Genomic DNA, 15,057 nt, shown 5'->3' with positions numbered 1-15,057 from the left:
TTATTATTAATTACTAATTAAACAAGAGCAGCATGCCCTTCGTTATTCCCCTTTTTTAATTTATGATTTTTTTTTCTGATGAGAAGGAAAATACTCAGTTTGGTTCTAAAAACAGGTGGTTCAGCAATCTGACTCAGCAAGTCAATGCTTTTATAAGAATCAGCAAAATAATGAGCATTTTTGAAGAAAAACCCATTCCCAAACCCCACCCTATGGGGAAGTTCATCTGCAAAGCTCAGATGAAAAGACCCTGAAGTTTGGTTGTGACTCTCTCATTTGAGCTGAATAAATCCCACAAACACATGGAAAATCCTTGCCCTTCATTTCTGCGTGGAAAGCCGGAGCTGCTGGAGCCTGGCATTTAACAGGTGCATCTGTTTACTTTCCAGCTACACATCTTCCTTAAAAAACCTTCAGCTCCTAAATACAATTAGATGCTGAATTGAGATTGCAAAAATATCAACCTCCCTAGAGACAGGCATCTGAAAAGTCTCTCCATCCCCACCCCTCCCAATTAAAAAAAAAAAAAAAACCACTTTAGGAAGGTTTTCCAGCTTCTGTTGCATGGAGCTACGTTTATGAAACTATGCTTGCGAGCATCCTGGACCCTTTAATGAGATGATGCCATGGAGTAATCTCTCTCCCAGGGACCCTGCTGTGAGCATCAGCACCATGAACTGACTCTTCAGCATAAACATGCACCTTAAAATTACAAAAATACATCCAAACAAAGCCTGTCCGAAGCAGCCCCAGCCTGCCCGGCGGGATCAGCCGCTAGCATTGCTGCCTCTAATCTGCCCACCGAGCAGCGTCACAGAGACTGTCTTTTATCAAAACAAAGGCTGGATACTGGCTGGGAAGTGTGAAGCCGACTAAAAATGGCTGAAAAGCTGTCCAAGGCACCCGGGAAGGTGGCCAGCCCCACCCAGCGCAGACACCGACCCGCTCAAAACACGCTGAAAATCAACCCAAAAGGGAGATGCCATTGTTCCCTTTCGCCTCCGCGGCAGCGAGACAACATCCCCGCAATATTTCACCCCCCGAAACGAGTGCTCGGGAGCATAATGAAAGGATTAATGTGCTTTTATATATATATATTAAAAAAAAAAACAATCCTAGAGCAAAGTAGGAAGCGGGGGGCCATGCCCGGCGCTGTCGCCCTCCTTGCCGGAGCTGCGTTTTCTTTGTGTGACACAAGGCTCTGGGTGTGTCCGTGGGCAGGAGGCACCCAGGAGCCCAACGCCGCCACCTCCCAGCCCCAGCGGGCTCCAATGCACCGCCACCCGGCTTCCCTAAAGCCCCAAAGGTGGGAAATCATAAAGCCCGAAAGGTAGGAAATCGTGCCAGAGACATCCCGACGGAGAGAGCCGGGGATGGGGAATGACGCCGCTCACGGCAAGGGCGGATGCTCTGGGGATGAGCCGCAAGGTGGGAAGAAGGGAGGACCTGTATCCTGGATGCTTTCAGGGTGAGACACCTGCGGATGGGAGAAATGCATTCCGAGAACAGAAATCAGAAATAGGGGCTTTTAATCTTTCATTTCTTTCTTAAATTACCCCCCAAAGAAAAGCTCCGTGGGCGGAGGGGAGAGAGAGGAAACAGCATGCAAAGGCCCACACAGGTGAACAATGCAAAAATGGATGGATCCTGCCTTTGCCTCCTCTGCCATGCAGCCCTAGCATGCAACACCAGAACAGATAGAATACCCTGACATTTCCAGTTGCTCCAAAGACAGTCCATCTTGGTGGAGTCGGCACTGGCTTGCATCTCGGGGGGCTGAGGGCTTGCCGGTCCTGTTGTTCGGAGGCACTGCGTTAGCAGTCAGGCATTCCCGAGCATGGGTGCGCTCCCGGGTACCGCGGCCGCCTCCCCGCTCGGCTCCGGACTGATGCTGTAAGCAGCACAGGCGGAGGGGGAGGGCATATTGTACGCGCTGCGGTCTCCACTGCAGCAAATCAGCAGTGTGATGTGGCTGCCCTAGGGAGCAGGCTCCTTTTGAAAAGGGGATGCGGGTCCCTTTTCAAATCAAAAGCTTGAGCTCGGGCGGCTTAGCCCGGCTAAGCCGTGGAAATGGTTAAAGGCAACCTGATGGCAAAGAAATAAAAGCAAATTGGGTGTGGGTAAATAGAGGGGGGGTGAGCAGTGTTGCCTATGTGTCAGTACGGTTGTGACTGTTCCAGAAATTTCTTGACAGTGATGGAATCTGGTATTTTCTTAATTTGCTTTTTTTTTTGCTTTTTTTTTTTTTCACACCACAACCCCTCCAGGTTTTTATGCCTCCCTCTCCTCTGCTCATCTGGGTGGGGTCGGGGAGCAGGCAGGAAAATAAACAAGGTCAGGCTCAAAGCCCTGCAGAGCAGCCCCTATTTTGCTGTATTTTTTTGGAAAACCCTGCGGGCATGGGGTGACCCGTGTGGCCCCCCCATGCCACGCCCTGCCACACCAGGATGCTGAGGACTCCCAGGTGCACCAGGTTTGGGTGTGCTGCCTCCTCTCATTGCCCAAAACGCTGCACAAATCAGGATTTGAGGTGTAAGAGTGCAGGAATACAGGACAATTTGTGAAAGACCCACTAATAGCTGAATTTTAACATTCAGTTTAACAGTGGTAGGCCCCACCACTCCTTCCCTAGCAGGACACAGCCTCTGCCTCAGTTTCCCCACCAATGAACTTATGAATAGCCTTGCAGAGACATCATAACCATCCAAAAGTAATACTTGGTAAACACTGGGAAAGAAAATATTTACCACTCAACCTGTTTGCATTTTCAGATTTTGGGGTGCCTGGGAATATTAAGAAACTCCCCAAAAAGTCACCCCATTTGGTTGAAGAGTGACCAGTATATCAGACTATGTCCAGTCATTTTGGGCAGAATGACCCCAGCTGGGCACCTCTCAGCTCTGAGGCTGGACTTAAACCTTTAGATCATGACAGTTCATAAAATAATTTCACTTTAGCAGCATTTTACTGAATTTTGTTTTTTCATGTGGAGACACCAACACACACACAGCGGGTCACATACTCATCAGCACGGGGAATGGAGTTTGAACCCCTCTGCTCTTTTGACTCCAAAAATAAAAGGTCTTTAATACCTGAGTTAACAGATACCTCCTCCAACTGGCAGTAGTAGGTCACTTATCCTTCCTTCAGGTAACTCATCTTATAGAAGAAAGCCAAAATTTAAGGCAATTCACCATAGCATTACTTTACTCTTTACCTAGGAAACTCTGCTGGGATTAGAGAGGCCAAAAGCTATTTTCCATGTTTATAAACCATCCCTGAGATCCCCAAAAACATTTGCTTAGGCTTGAACCCAGCATCTTCATTCCCCTAACAGGGAAATCCTTAACTAATTGGGGCAGAACTGGCTTTATGTGCCATTGCATGTGGTAAGATTAAACCATCTATAATGTTACAAATCTGGATTTTGTGTTCTTCCTGGCTTTGTTTAAAAAAAAAAAAAAAGGAAGAAAGAGGTTGGCAAGGGATGATTTCTAAGCATGGACTGATTGGTTTAGACCCTTTGCAAGAGCAGAAAATTTCCCTATTGATACATTTTGCCCTGTAAACCCTTTGCAGCTCTACAGTGGGGTTCCCACCACCAAGCCATAATATGAAGTATTTACAAGCAGTGTGTATAAAACAGAGACATAATTCACATAAAACTTCTGCATCCTTGTCCCTGGAATAGCCATGGACACCCCAAACATGGTGCATAGGTCAAATTCATGGCTACTGGGTGTTTGCCACCAGCAACACAGCAGAGAGAAGGCAAAAGATCTCTGTTTGGTCTCTCTGTAACCCAAATTTCTCGGTCAAGTATGAAGGACCAATTCCCTTTGGACAGAAGTGTGGTCCACATACATTTAACATCCCAATAATGATTTCTCCTTGCCTTCATTGTTTGTAGAAATTTTTCTCACCTCAGACTTCATGTCTCCATTCCCTCTTCCAGGCTAGCAAAACAAACCACACCATCAGGCTTCCTGTTTAAATTCTTACTCCCCTTTGGAAAAGTGTCTCTTCAGACCTGGCCCATGTGATTGGACTCTCCCACACTACTTCCAGAACTATTTTAATCCACAGGCACCAGAACCCATCGCTTTACCAGCAGTAACAAGAACACTGCATTTGTGTTAGAAACAGAACTCAACTGGAACAGTGAGATGAAGACACTTAGAAAATGCACATGGGCTAAGAAGAGTTTCCAATGTGCACTCACTTGTCCCAGGACCTGAGGCAGGTGGGGGACAGAAGGAACTCTGTGCGTGACTACAGAAATTGCACAAAATCCCAATCAGCACTGGGTGGATCCAGCACTAAAATGGCCATTGTCATAAAATAATGCATTTCCACAATGAAATTTTGAATTATGCATTCAGTAAGTAGTGAAACAGAATTAGGACTGAGCACTTGGCCATCAGTCCTGAGGTTAAGAACTGCTCCTTTGCCACAGAACCAAACCTGGAAGGCACAAATAAACATTGCCTGGATCTGAAAAGGGTGAGACATGCATAGAGATCTTAGCATCAGCTGCAGGAAAGTTCAGAGTTGGAGGAGATCTTTCCTGTGATCATGAGAAGGAGCAGGATGAAAAGTAGTAAGTGGAATTTGCTTCCCTTCAGAGCACTGTCCATTGGGAGCCTCCTTCTGCTAGGGATGTTACTGAAATTGTTGCAGATCTTAAGATGTGTTGGTGAGGTCATATGAAGCTCAGTGTTGATGGCACAGCCACAAGCCAAGAGGGCTTGTCAGCACTGGCCTGTTCCATAGCTCTGCTGGAGATGATGATCTGTGCATGCAGGATGTGTGGGGTAAAATAAAGGTACCCATGGGATCATTGCAGGAAACCACTGGCCAAGTGAACACGTGTGTAGGGTATTGTCTGCCTCATTTCTTTCCATCCCTCCAACTCCAAAAGCAATCACAGGATCATCAAATTATTGAATGGCTTAGGCTGGCAGGGACCTTAAAGCTCATCCAGTTCCAAACCCTTTGCCCATGGGCAGGGATGCCATCCACTAGACAAGGTTTTTCAAAGCCCCATCTAATCTGGCTTTTAACAATTCCAGGCATGGGGCAGCCACATCTGGATGGCCAAATGAGGTGCAGACTGTAGCTCTGCAGAGGACAGGGACACCCTGCTATGGTGTGTGGCCACCAGGGTTGTGCTCCTTCCAGGGACACAGGAAATCCTGCAGCAGGATTGGCACTCCAGCCATACCTTGTTTCCCTCTAAAGGTCCTTCCACAGTGACCCAGCCCACCTGTGCACCACTGATGAGCTTTGATGAGGTCAGAGTTAGCAACATTTAAGGCTTTTTAGGTAAATATCGTTGAGTGGACCCTATCAGTCCATAAGAGCTCAGAAGCACCCACTGTTCTACCACAGGAACTAAAATTCGGGGCCATCCCTTAACAACCCTGTTGGAGGGCAGGGGTGGAAGTCAGCTGGTTTCAGTTGGTTTCAAAGGTGATTTAATGACTAAAAATCCAGAGACAGAGCTGAAACCACTGTTTGGAGTGCAGTGACTTTGAAGGCACTTTGGACTGACTGCGTTTTCCTGCATCACTCCACGTCAAGGCTCCGTGGGACACATTGAGGGCAGCGCCAGATCTGCAACGTGGTGCTGAAAGATCCTGACACTTAGCACTTTAGGAGAACAATAGCATTAAGGGAGATCATTTGGGTTATTTTTCTAAGCTAATTTGTTCTTAGCATCAGCAACAAAAATAGAGAGGATGCTATTTTAAATGTTGCATTAATATGTCTCGAAGCTTTAAAGAGCAACGGGGAATTTTTGCCTGAGCACTCCAAGCAAGGGCAGCCAGCAATTACATTTTCGTGAAGAAGCTGTCAATAGCAGAAGGATGGGCCAAATCCTGGCTCTGCTCTCATCCTTTTCACTGTCTTGTGCTCATTCTTGCACATTTTCTGGTCTGCAGAGCTGCTCAGAGGCAGCTGAAATGGCAAGGCCATGAGCTGGGAGATGCTGATGGCTGTTTCAGGTCCATCACTTCTCACAGTACAGGAAGCACATAGTTCTGTCCTTGCTGTCTTTTGCCCCAGGTCTTTGCTACTTTCTCTTAGAAGATGTAATGCAGTGATGAATTACCTTTTTTCTCAGGTCTTCAGACCACAAAAAGAATCAATAAGCTGGTAAAAAAAGACAATATGGTCTTAAACTGGCAGAATTGAAGTCTGAAGCTGAACAATCACAACAAAAGAAGCCCAATGTCCGGGCATGTACATAATGTTCCAGCCTCCATGCAATTTCTTTTTAAGTCTTGAAATGTCTGGATTTATAGGTTTTTTTTTATAGGTTTTTTTTTAATCATCAGTCAAAATATTTGGATTGTTCACAAGGACAAGAAGTGTGATTTTGAGACGTGCTAAGCTTCTGCTCTGCTGACTCTGTTTCACTTTCTGCTCAGCAAAACTGTTCTTCGTACCCATCTTTGCTCAAAGGCTGAGATTATTGATGTATATATCTATATATAGATATATATGGATATATCTAATCATAGAAGAGTAAATTGGAAGGGACCTTAAAGATCATCCAGTTCCCAACCCCTGCCATGGGCAGAGACATCTTCCACTATCCCAGGTTGTTCAGAGCCCCATCCAACCTCACCTTGGACACTTCAGGGATGGGGCAACCACAGCTTTCCTTGGCAGCCTGTGTCAGGGCCTCATCACCCTCACAGGGAAGAATTTATTCTTAATATCTGATCTAAACCTGCCTTCTGTCAGATATAGCCATTTCCCTTTCTCCTATCGCTCCATGCCCTTGTCCAAAATCCCTCTCCAGCTCTCTTGTCAGCCCCCTTTAGGCACTGGAAGGTGCTCTGAGATCTCCCCTTCTCCAAGTTCAAGAGTCCTGACTGTACAAGAGGATTATATCATAACTACATATAACAATAAAATAACCATCTATAACTGTATAATAAATGTATATAACTGTATCATAAGACCTTATTATCATAAGATTTTCAACAGCAAGCCAGTGACATGAGCCACATGAGTTGGTGAAAGACCCAGGTGAGACAAGCTTTGTGCTTGCTTATTCCCTGGGAATGAGGTGGCCTTTCTTTGAATCCTAGTAAATGAGCCCTTTGGGGGAACTCCTTAGATTCAACCTTGTTGTTAAGAAACAATTTTGAGTTTTGAGCCTCTGATGTGCCTCAGTGAACACAGCACAGACCTTCTTCAGCAGCCATCCCAGAGATGGCCAGGACTCCTGTGGTGCCATTTGAGCTCCCTGATTCCTGCAGGCAGCAGCACAACTAACACATAACAATCAGTTTTGATTTACTCCTGGCTCTTCAGAGGTGGATAATTTCTCTTGGTTCTTTAATGTTATTTTTGAACTGCGAGGTTCATAGAAATAAAGGCTCTATTCCTGCCATTGACCTAGAAAAGTCTTTTGATTCTTTCCAGTGGGACTACTTTTTTCAGTTGCTGGGAACCTTAAAATCATGAGTTTCTCTCCTCTGGGGGAGGTAGTTGCTACATCTTCATTCCTCCTTTAAGATTTGATCAGTAAAGCTGAAAAGACCCTAAAACTCTCTCTGACCTCCTGCACTCCCCCTTTACAAAGGAAGTGCTTCCAGCTTATTCCCATTTTCAAGCCTTCTGTTTTTAAGCCTGTTCTGTGAATTTTTTTCTCTCCTACAGCATTGCTGGTGCTGCAGCTGGCAGTATTAATTCCATTTCATTAACTGATCTTCTTAATGTACTGGAAGACAAAAGAGAAGAGAGTCCTGAGACCACAGCCTGGCTGAGCCTCAGGAGATCTCTGCTCAGTCCCCACATCTGCCACAGGCTCCCTACTACGTGACCTTGGGAATCATCTCCCTGAGGTCTCTGGCTCTGCTTGGTCTATTTAAATTTGGGGCATGGTCTGCTTTTTTGAGCTTTGTCTCTGCAGCACCCAGCACAACATCTGCAGCTCCAGCAGAGGAGCCTTGCTCATGTTTGCAGCACAGCTTGCAAGGCTGGTGTTAGTGTTACTGGCTGCCATTCTTGGACCAGGGGAGATGAAGCGAGGTGGTGAAGATGAATTTGGATTGTACTGCTCCTGGAAATGGTGAAATCCTGCCTGGTGTTGTGGAAGGGGCACAGAGGACTCTTTTCTTTGGCCAAGCATGCCCTGATGATGATGATGATGATGATGATGATGATGATGATGATGATGCATTTTCAGCAAATTCTTGAAGCAAGGTCTGGTGTTCAGTGCCTGAGCTGGGGAAGTGAGGCCCACAGCAGTGCCACAAGGCACCAAGGAGAGGTCCTGCTCTGCCCTTGGCTCCTCTGCACATCCCAGTCCTGAGCTCAGGCAGCTCTGGTGAACCCCAGGAAGGATGTTCCCACAAAAATGCCAAAGCTTTGCTCCCAGCTTGCAGGGCCACCCTTTGCTCTGGCTCTGCTGGGATCAGACCCAAGTTTTGAAGCTCCAGGTGCTGATTCAGAGGCTGAGATGCTCTGCCCAAGTGCAGCTACAAATTTTGCAAATGTGACTGCAAATTAAACCAACAGCCTGCAGGCAGAGGCTCAGGAGACTGAGGCCACTTTTGCAGCAGTGCCACAAGCCTTTAATTGAGTTTGGGATGCTCATAAGCAGCCAGGGTGCTTGAGAATGAGCTGTGCTTTGCAGCATTTGTGCTGGCCCCTTTGCTCCAGTGCCTGGCACTCCTGCTGCCAGCCCAATCCAGGCCAGGGGAGAAGGTGCAGAATAATTTAATGTAGATCAAGTCCCTTTCCCCAGCTTCAGATGTGCCCAAAAAATGATATTCCTTGGGGAAAGGTGCTCCCCAGAAGGGCCTGAGCTTCTCACCATGCTGGAGAGCTGCTTCAAGCATCTCAGCCCAGGCATTTTTACATCCCCCACCCTGCCCTGCAGGGAGGGCAGGCTGCGTTCGTGGTGGAGGTGTGGGGATACTGCAGCCCTGCTCCGGCTCGGCCGGCACACAATCGCCATGGCAACCCCAGCTTTCCTTGGAAAACAGAGGCAAAGCACCGACACACTGCTGGATTCAACAGCCTGCTCCACGGGTGGGAGACGCCTGGGCACCAAGATGCTCTCTGCTAAGGGACAGCTCCACTCATACCCAGCCTGGGAAGCTGGATGTTAATATGGGAAAATCCTGGCTGAGCTTGCAGAGAAATGGGGGGCAGAGTGGACAGGGGGAGATGAAGAAGCAGCTGATGCTGTCCTGAGCAAACACAGCCTACAGTGCTTGCAAAAGTGCTGGAGGAGGTAGTGGGGCTGCTTATTGCAGCAATGCCAGCAGTGCTGAGTGGCACAAAGTGGGGGAAAATGTCGGAATTCAGAACATCCCTCTGGCTGTCCTGGATTGCCAGGACCCCTGCCAGGGGGCTCAGAGACCCTGGCACAGAGCCCAGGACGCCTGTGACTTTGATTATGACCCATGGAAAAAATTACCAACCTTGTATGAAGATCTGCAAGCCACGAAAGTCTAAGTAGAATAATAATCAGTTTGTCACGGGGTGAAAAATAAAATTTTTGTGGTTTTTAGAATGGGGGTTCACAAGGCAAGATGGAGGAATCTGGGCGTGTCCAGCCTTTCTCCTTCTTCCTCTAGGCCTCCATCTTCTGCTGTGATGCTGGCACTTTTGGATTGGTTTAGAGTAGAAGCTCACTGTCTAACACAGGTGATGGGTATTGGGAAGTTGTGGTAAATAAAGTACACGTAGTTTTTAGTATAAAAAGATAACACCGGAATGCCTCTGTCTGACCTGCTGAACGGACCTCAGCAGGCCAGAGAAAGAATGTTATAGATAAGAAACAATAAACAACCTTGAGAATGAGACCAGAAGAGTTCTGACTCCTTCTTCGACTGCCAGGCTGGGAAAAGAGACTTTCTAACACATCTCGGGGTCATCCTGACCAGCTAAAGCCCCGAGAGGAAAAGAACCCAGAAGGAGCAATGAAGGACATAAAATAGTGATGTGTAAGGCAGAAGTGCCAGTGCAAGGCTGTGAGAAGGGGAAAACAAGGAGAGAACAGGGCAGGGTTCTGCTGAGAGTCTGTGTGGGCACTGCTGGAGAAACACTTTGGAGGGCAAAGCAGCACTCTGAGTTTTAAATGTTATTATAGGCCTCTAGGGCAATTAGAAGAATTAGATCAGGAAATGATGTGCCAGGAGTGTTGGCTGAAAAGTGGTCAGAGTTGTCTTTGTTGGGGAAACAAACAAGGAAAATGCTTTTGTGTGGCATTTTAGGACATTGGTTGGAAATGAAGCAACACAGAGAAGCAGAAATGGTTTGAGTAGTGGGGGGCTGGCCCTGCCCCAGACATCCCCTCACATGGGGCAGAGGGAAGAGGACAGATCACATGTACATATCTTATGGAAGATACCATAAGCAAGGTCAAGCAAGCTGCCAGCATCCAATCAGCAGAATATGCCATGAAAAATCCACACCCTGGAGCCAGCTCATTAGGAACTTAAGATCAGTCATCCCTAAAACTAGTTATCTTATGCAAACACAAGCAAAAGGAGGAAAAAGAGAAGAAAAAAGAGGAGAACCCAGATGAACCCACCGAATTTGTGGAAATGGGTTTCTCTCTGAAGAACAGATCCTATCTTTGAGCACTTGGCTATCATATAACCTCACTCCCTCTGCACACAATGAGAAAATCCTGATTTGGTTGCTGACATCAAGTATCTGGGAAAAGACAATTTAATTTCCCATTCTCAAGGCTAAAGGATTAAAGATAGATCAGCAAAACTATTTCACATTTAGGAGACCAAACGAAAAAGCCTGAGGAATTCAGATTTCCCTGACAATATTGTTAAATACCACAAACCACATTTTCCTGATTGCTTCTGCAGAAGGACTGACAGATCTCCATCCTGGGATGAGGGTGAGCAAAATAGAAGATATAGGGTGGCTTTGAATAGATACATGAAAAACAGAATTCTTTTTCCATTAATTCTTTTTCCATTATATTTATCAATTAATAAGTAGCTTGAAAGTCCACTGGACAAAACTAAACAAGGGAAGGTGTTTTCCTAATTGGAAGCCCATTTAACCACAGCATGTGGATATGGTAGAAGCATCAGAAATTTTAGGGTAGCTGCAGATTTGCAGAGTTCCAGAAATAGCTGTATCCCAGAGCACTGCACACGAGCAGTGTGAAGTGGAAGGAAGCACATTACATATTCTGCATTAATAGTGAATTCCCTTGCAACAGGTTTGGCTTTTGCAGAAGTGGGGGATTTCCAAAGAGAACAGTAAAATAGGTCTGGGCAAGATTTACCAAAGGTCTGCTGGGATTTCAGAACTGCTTTTCAAAAGTGTTTCCCTCCTTGCAAACATTTAAGTACATGGGGCTTTGGTGAAACTCCCTGACTGAGACAGGTGCCACCAAATACCTCATTGTATTATATCAGTTAGTTCATTCTTAATAAATCCACACAGGGATCCAAAGCACAATATCCCTTGTGGCCCTTGTGAGGTTCTTGAATTTCAAATGCCAGGTACTTAAAATTAATGTCTTGCAGATGAATCAGAGATAAAGCATAATGGCATGACATTAATTTCAAATTATTATAAATTCAAGAAAACCACAATCTTATTTTGGTTTGCAAACCAAAAAAAAAAAAAAAAAACAAAAAACAACTCCCAAGCTCAATTGGCATATTTTGTTTTGGATGAACCTCCTCTTTCACAGGTGCAGGAGATGTGATCAGCTCCTGCTGAATTCTGGGCAGGACTCTGAGTCCAGCTGGTCCTCAGCACCTGTGGGGCTTTGGAAACCTCAACCTCTGAGAACCCCCAGCTTAATGCTGAGAGACACCAGCCCTCAAGGTTAGGATGATTAATAATGGGGGCCAGAAGAGAAGGACTTGGTTTTGGAAGCAGCAGCAGCAGCTTTTACCTTCCCCTTTTCCCCCCTCATTCTTTTCCCAGACTGCCTGACATATAAAGTGATCAAAGTTCCCTGTGAAGCACAGCTTCTAAATTTCAGATAAATATAGCCACACTGCTCTGCATTTGTTTGTTTTTCTCAGGTTGCAAACCTGCAGTGGAGACCTACTTATTGTGGAGCAGGGGGAGCTGCTGGTTTGGCACCACGTGTTCGGCAGCCAGGAGGGAGCAGAGCCCTCTGTGCAGGATGTGGCTCTGCTCTGCTCCCAACAGAGGGTCCAGCCCTGCTCTGGCAACTCAGAACAAACCCCCCAGCCGCCCCCTTGCTGGCTGGAGGAGCCAGAGCAGCCCTGGAGTGGGCAGAAGGCACATGGAGACATGATGCAGGGAGGGGAGGATGGAGATGGCCGGGGCTGAGCATGGGGACGTGTCCAGCCCACGCTGACACACAGGGGGACAGCCCTGAGCCCTTTGAGACATTGGGAAGCTCTGTGGGCCCTGAGGTATGGATGGAATCACATGCCAGGGCAGGAAGGTCCTGCCCCTGCCCACACACACACAACCACTCAGCCTGGTACAATTTATTTTGGCCTCCCCATTAGCTGGGAAGTAAACGTGGCAATTACTTTGTACATCCCAAGTGTCAGAACCCTTTGGCACATTTCCCTGAAGCTAAATAATTAATGAAGGGCTCTGATTAGTGTGAATCTAGTGCAATCATCAGACAGCATGGAGTGACATTCACTCCTTGATGCCTGAGACAGGGCTTTGTGATGAGGCTTCCACCCTCTCCTGCAGCTGAAAGGGTGTGGCCTGGGGTTTGTTCTGTAAAAAAGGTTTCTGCCCTGCTTTGTGCTTAGGCTGCCACAGACACCAGCAGCCTTCAAAATATGAATGCTTTGCAGGTGATGGAAGATAAAATACATTTCTTTTCCATGCAGGAATGATACCCTGCAAATGTGGCACTCAGGAACTCATTTCCCTCAGTGGCTCATTAGAGTCACCACATCTAAAAGGTTTTTTTCCCCTCTTACTGACAAATAGGAGTCAACTAGAAGATACCAGGTGTGCATTTGCAGGGGTGAGGCTCAGATCCTGCAAACTCAGCCACCACAGCAGGATCTGGCTCCCATGGCAGTGGGATTCCAGCTTGGCACTGGGTGGCAGAGCAAGCTGGTGGCCCTGCAGGGTGAGCCCTCCTAATAGGAGACTGCTGCATGTGAGGAATAGGAAGAGCTGGTGGTTGTCATTTTAGGTCCATTTTCTCCTACAATTTCTTTCTGAATGAGTTCCCCACACAGAACACACCAGAGAGTTGTACTGAGCTACGACACACAGCTCTGTGTGAGCTGCTGCCCTTTTCCCAGCCCTCCTTCATTTTACCATCAAACTGCAAATAATCTGATTTTCACTCTGAGAGAGACAGGTTTTTACTAGGGAGGAGAGGGGCTGCCCAGAGAACACAAGGAGTTGTTACATGTGCAAATTGGGTATCTTTGGGGTCCTGAAGTGCACAAGAAGGTGCAATCTTCACCTCTCCAGGGAGGAGATGAAAGTAAAGCAAAGAGTTGAGATAAAAGCAGAACTCTTCTGATCCCAAATGCCACAGCCAAAGTGACACCAGCTCCAGAATGCACTGTCCCTGCTCTGTCTCATGCATTTCACTCTGAGCAGCACATTCACGTGCTCAGGGATTATACTTTCAAACCTGTGCATCAACAGTCAGACACCTCAAAAAGCTGCCTCTCCCTAGAGAGATTTCCTCCTCACACAGAGTTTTGTAAAAACAGGAGGTAAAGGACTTCTTGCAAGGAAAAGCAAATAGTTTGGAAATCATGTACTTTAAGCCTGTGCCTGGTTCTGCCTCATCCAACATGTGTTTCCATGGAAGCAGAGGAGGAAATGGGCAGCCTGTGGCTGCAAATCACAGCAATCTCACTGCCTGCTCATGAGCCTGAAGAGACAAATGGATCATTAAAAATAAAAAAACACCTGAATTTTTTAACATCCCTTTTGATGGTAGATATCTGGTATTTAGTGCTGCAACATTCTCTTCAGGGACAGGGGTTCAAGAGCATCACAGCTGAACGAAGCCAAACTTGGGCTCTTTCTCAGAGGAAACAGAGTATATGCCAAATAAAATGATTTTTGCTCTTTTGTTGGTCACACTGGTGTACTGATTGTGTGAGCACAGAGAATGGCTGTGCAGCACACAAAGGCAGTTACATAAATGGAATAAAATGTGTTTTCAGCAAGGTTTGGAGGAGTGAGAGAGACCAAACCAAGGAGGGTTTAGGAAATACAGATTGTTTAGGGAAGGTTTATCTGCTGATAAAACCTGACTCTGATCTCAGGAGTGAGCCTCCTGAAGTCAACCTGTCAGTCACCTGTATTATCAATATGTCCTTCGAGCATAAATCTGTTCCTGACTGTAACCATGAAGTTTTCCTGGCCTTAAATGAGCATCTTGAGGTATCCCTGCATCCACAGAAAACACACAGCTCTTAACAGTTCACCAGCCAGCTGCAAATAGATCTTGCTGCTGAGCCAGGCTGTTCCAGATTGCAAGGCAAGATGTATTCTATTACCACCTGTATGGCAGATTATCTTTTGTCAAGTGGGCAGTTTGCCTTATCTCTCTCTCTGAGTGACCACAATCACTCCTCCCTCGGGAGGGGACACCTGCTGATAACAGCCATGGAATGTCCCTGCATGGCTGATAAGAACTGCAGCATCCCATTGGGAGATGTGAGCCCAGGGGGAGGGGCCAAGCATTCCTGCCTGGATATAATCTGGAGATCCTGGAATAACTGCACAGCTTCTCCACTGGATTTCCCAGACGAACAGCAACTGCCTCTGCCACTGGATCTTCAGAGGATGACTACACCTTTCTACAGGATCCCTGCTCCAACAGAACCACCCCTGACACTGCAGGAGGGCTGCAGCCACAATTCCAATGGGACTGCTGCCAACACCCTGACCCACAGGGTGTCAGGTTGTGCTCTGACTCTGTCAGTGTTGTTCCAGTGTACTGCATTGTTTATTTTATCCTTTTATTTTTCTTCCCTATTAAAGAACTGTTATTTCCTGCTCCCATTTTTTTTTTTTTGCCTGAGAGCCCCTTAATTTAAAATTTATAGCCATTTGGGAAGGTGGGGAGGG

At 46.6% G+C, this 15,057-nt stretch overlaps 1 protein-coding gene across 2 annotated transcripts in view; it reads right to left on the bottom strand.

Moving 5' to 3' along the window:
* RTN1 (reticulon 1) overlaps nucleotides 1–15,057 on the bottom strand; it is a 124,285-nt gene that overhangs the window by 17,039 nt on the left and 92,189 nt on the right. The window contains exon 1 of one of the 2 annotated variants that reach the window (XM_066551822.1): nucleotides 1,707–1,940. The exons of the other annotated variant lie outside the window; for it this stretch is intronic. Within the exon in view, the coding sequence (XP_066407919.1) occupies nucleotides 1,707–1,767 (61 nt within the window). The 5' untranslated portion in view covers nucleotides 1,768–1,940. Of the gene's footprint in view, nucleotides 1–1,706; nucleotides 1,941–15,057 lie in introns of those variants that run through there. 2 annotated transcript variants of the gene reach the window in all.

Source organism: Molothrus aeneus, chromosome 6 (assembly GCF_037042795.1).
Source record: "Molothrus aeneus isolate 106 chromosome 6, BPBGC_Maene_1.0, whole genome shotgun sequence".
In the NCBI taxonomy this organism is placed as follows: domain Eukaryota; kingdom Metazoa; phylum Chordata; class Aves; order Passeriformes; family Icteridae; genus Molothrus; species Molothrus aeneus.
This window is presented reverse-complemented; position numbering and strand designations above follow the sequence as displayed.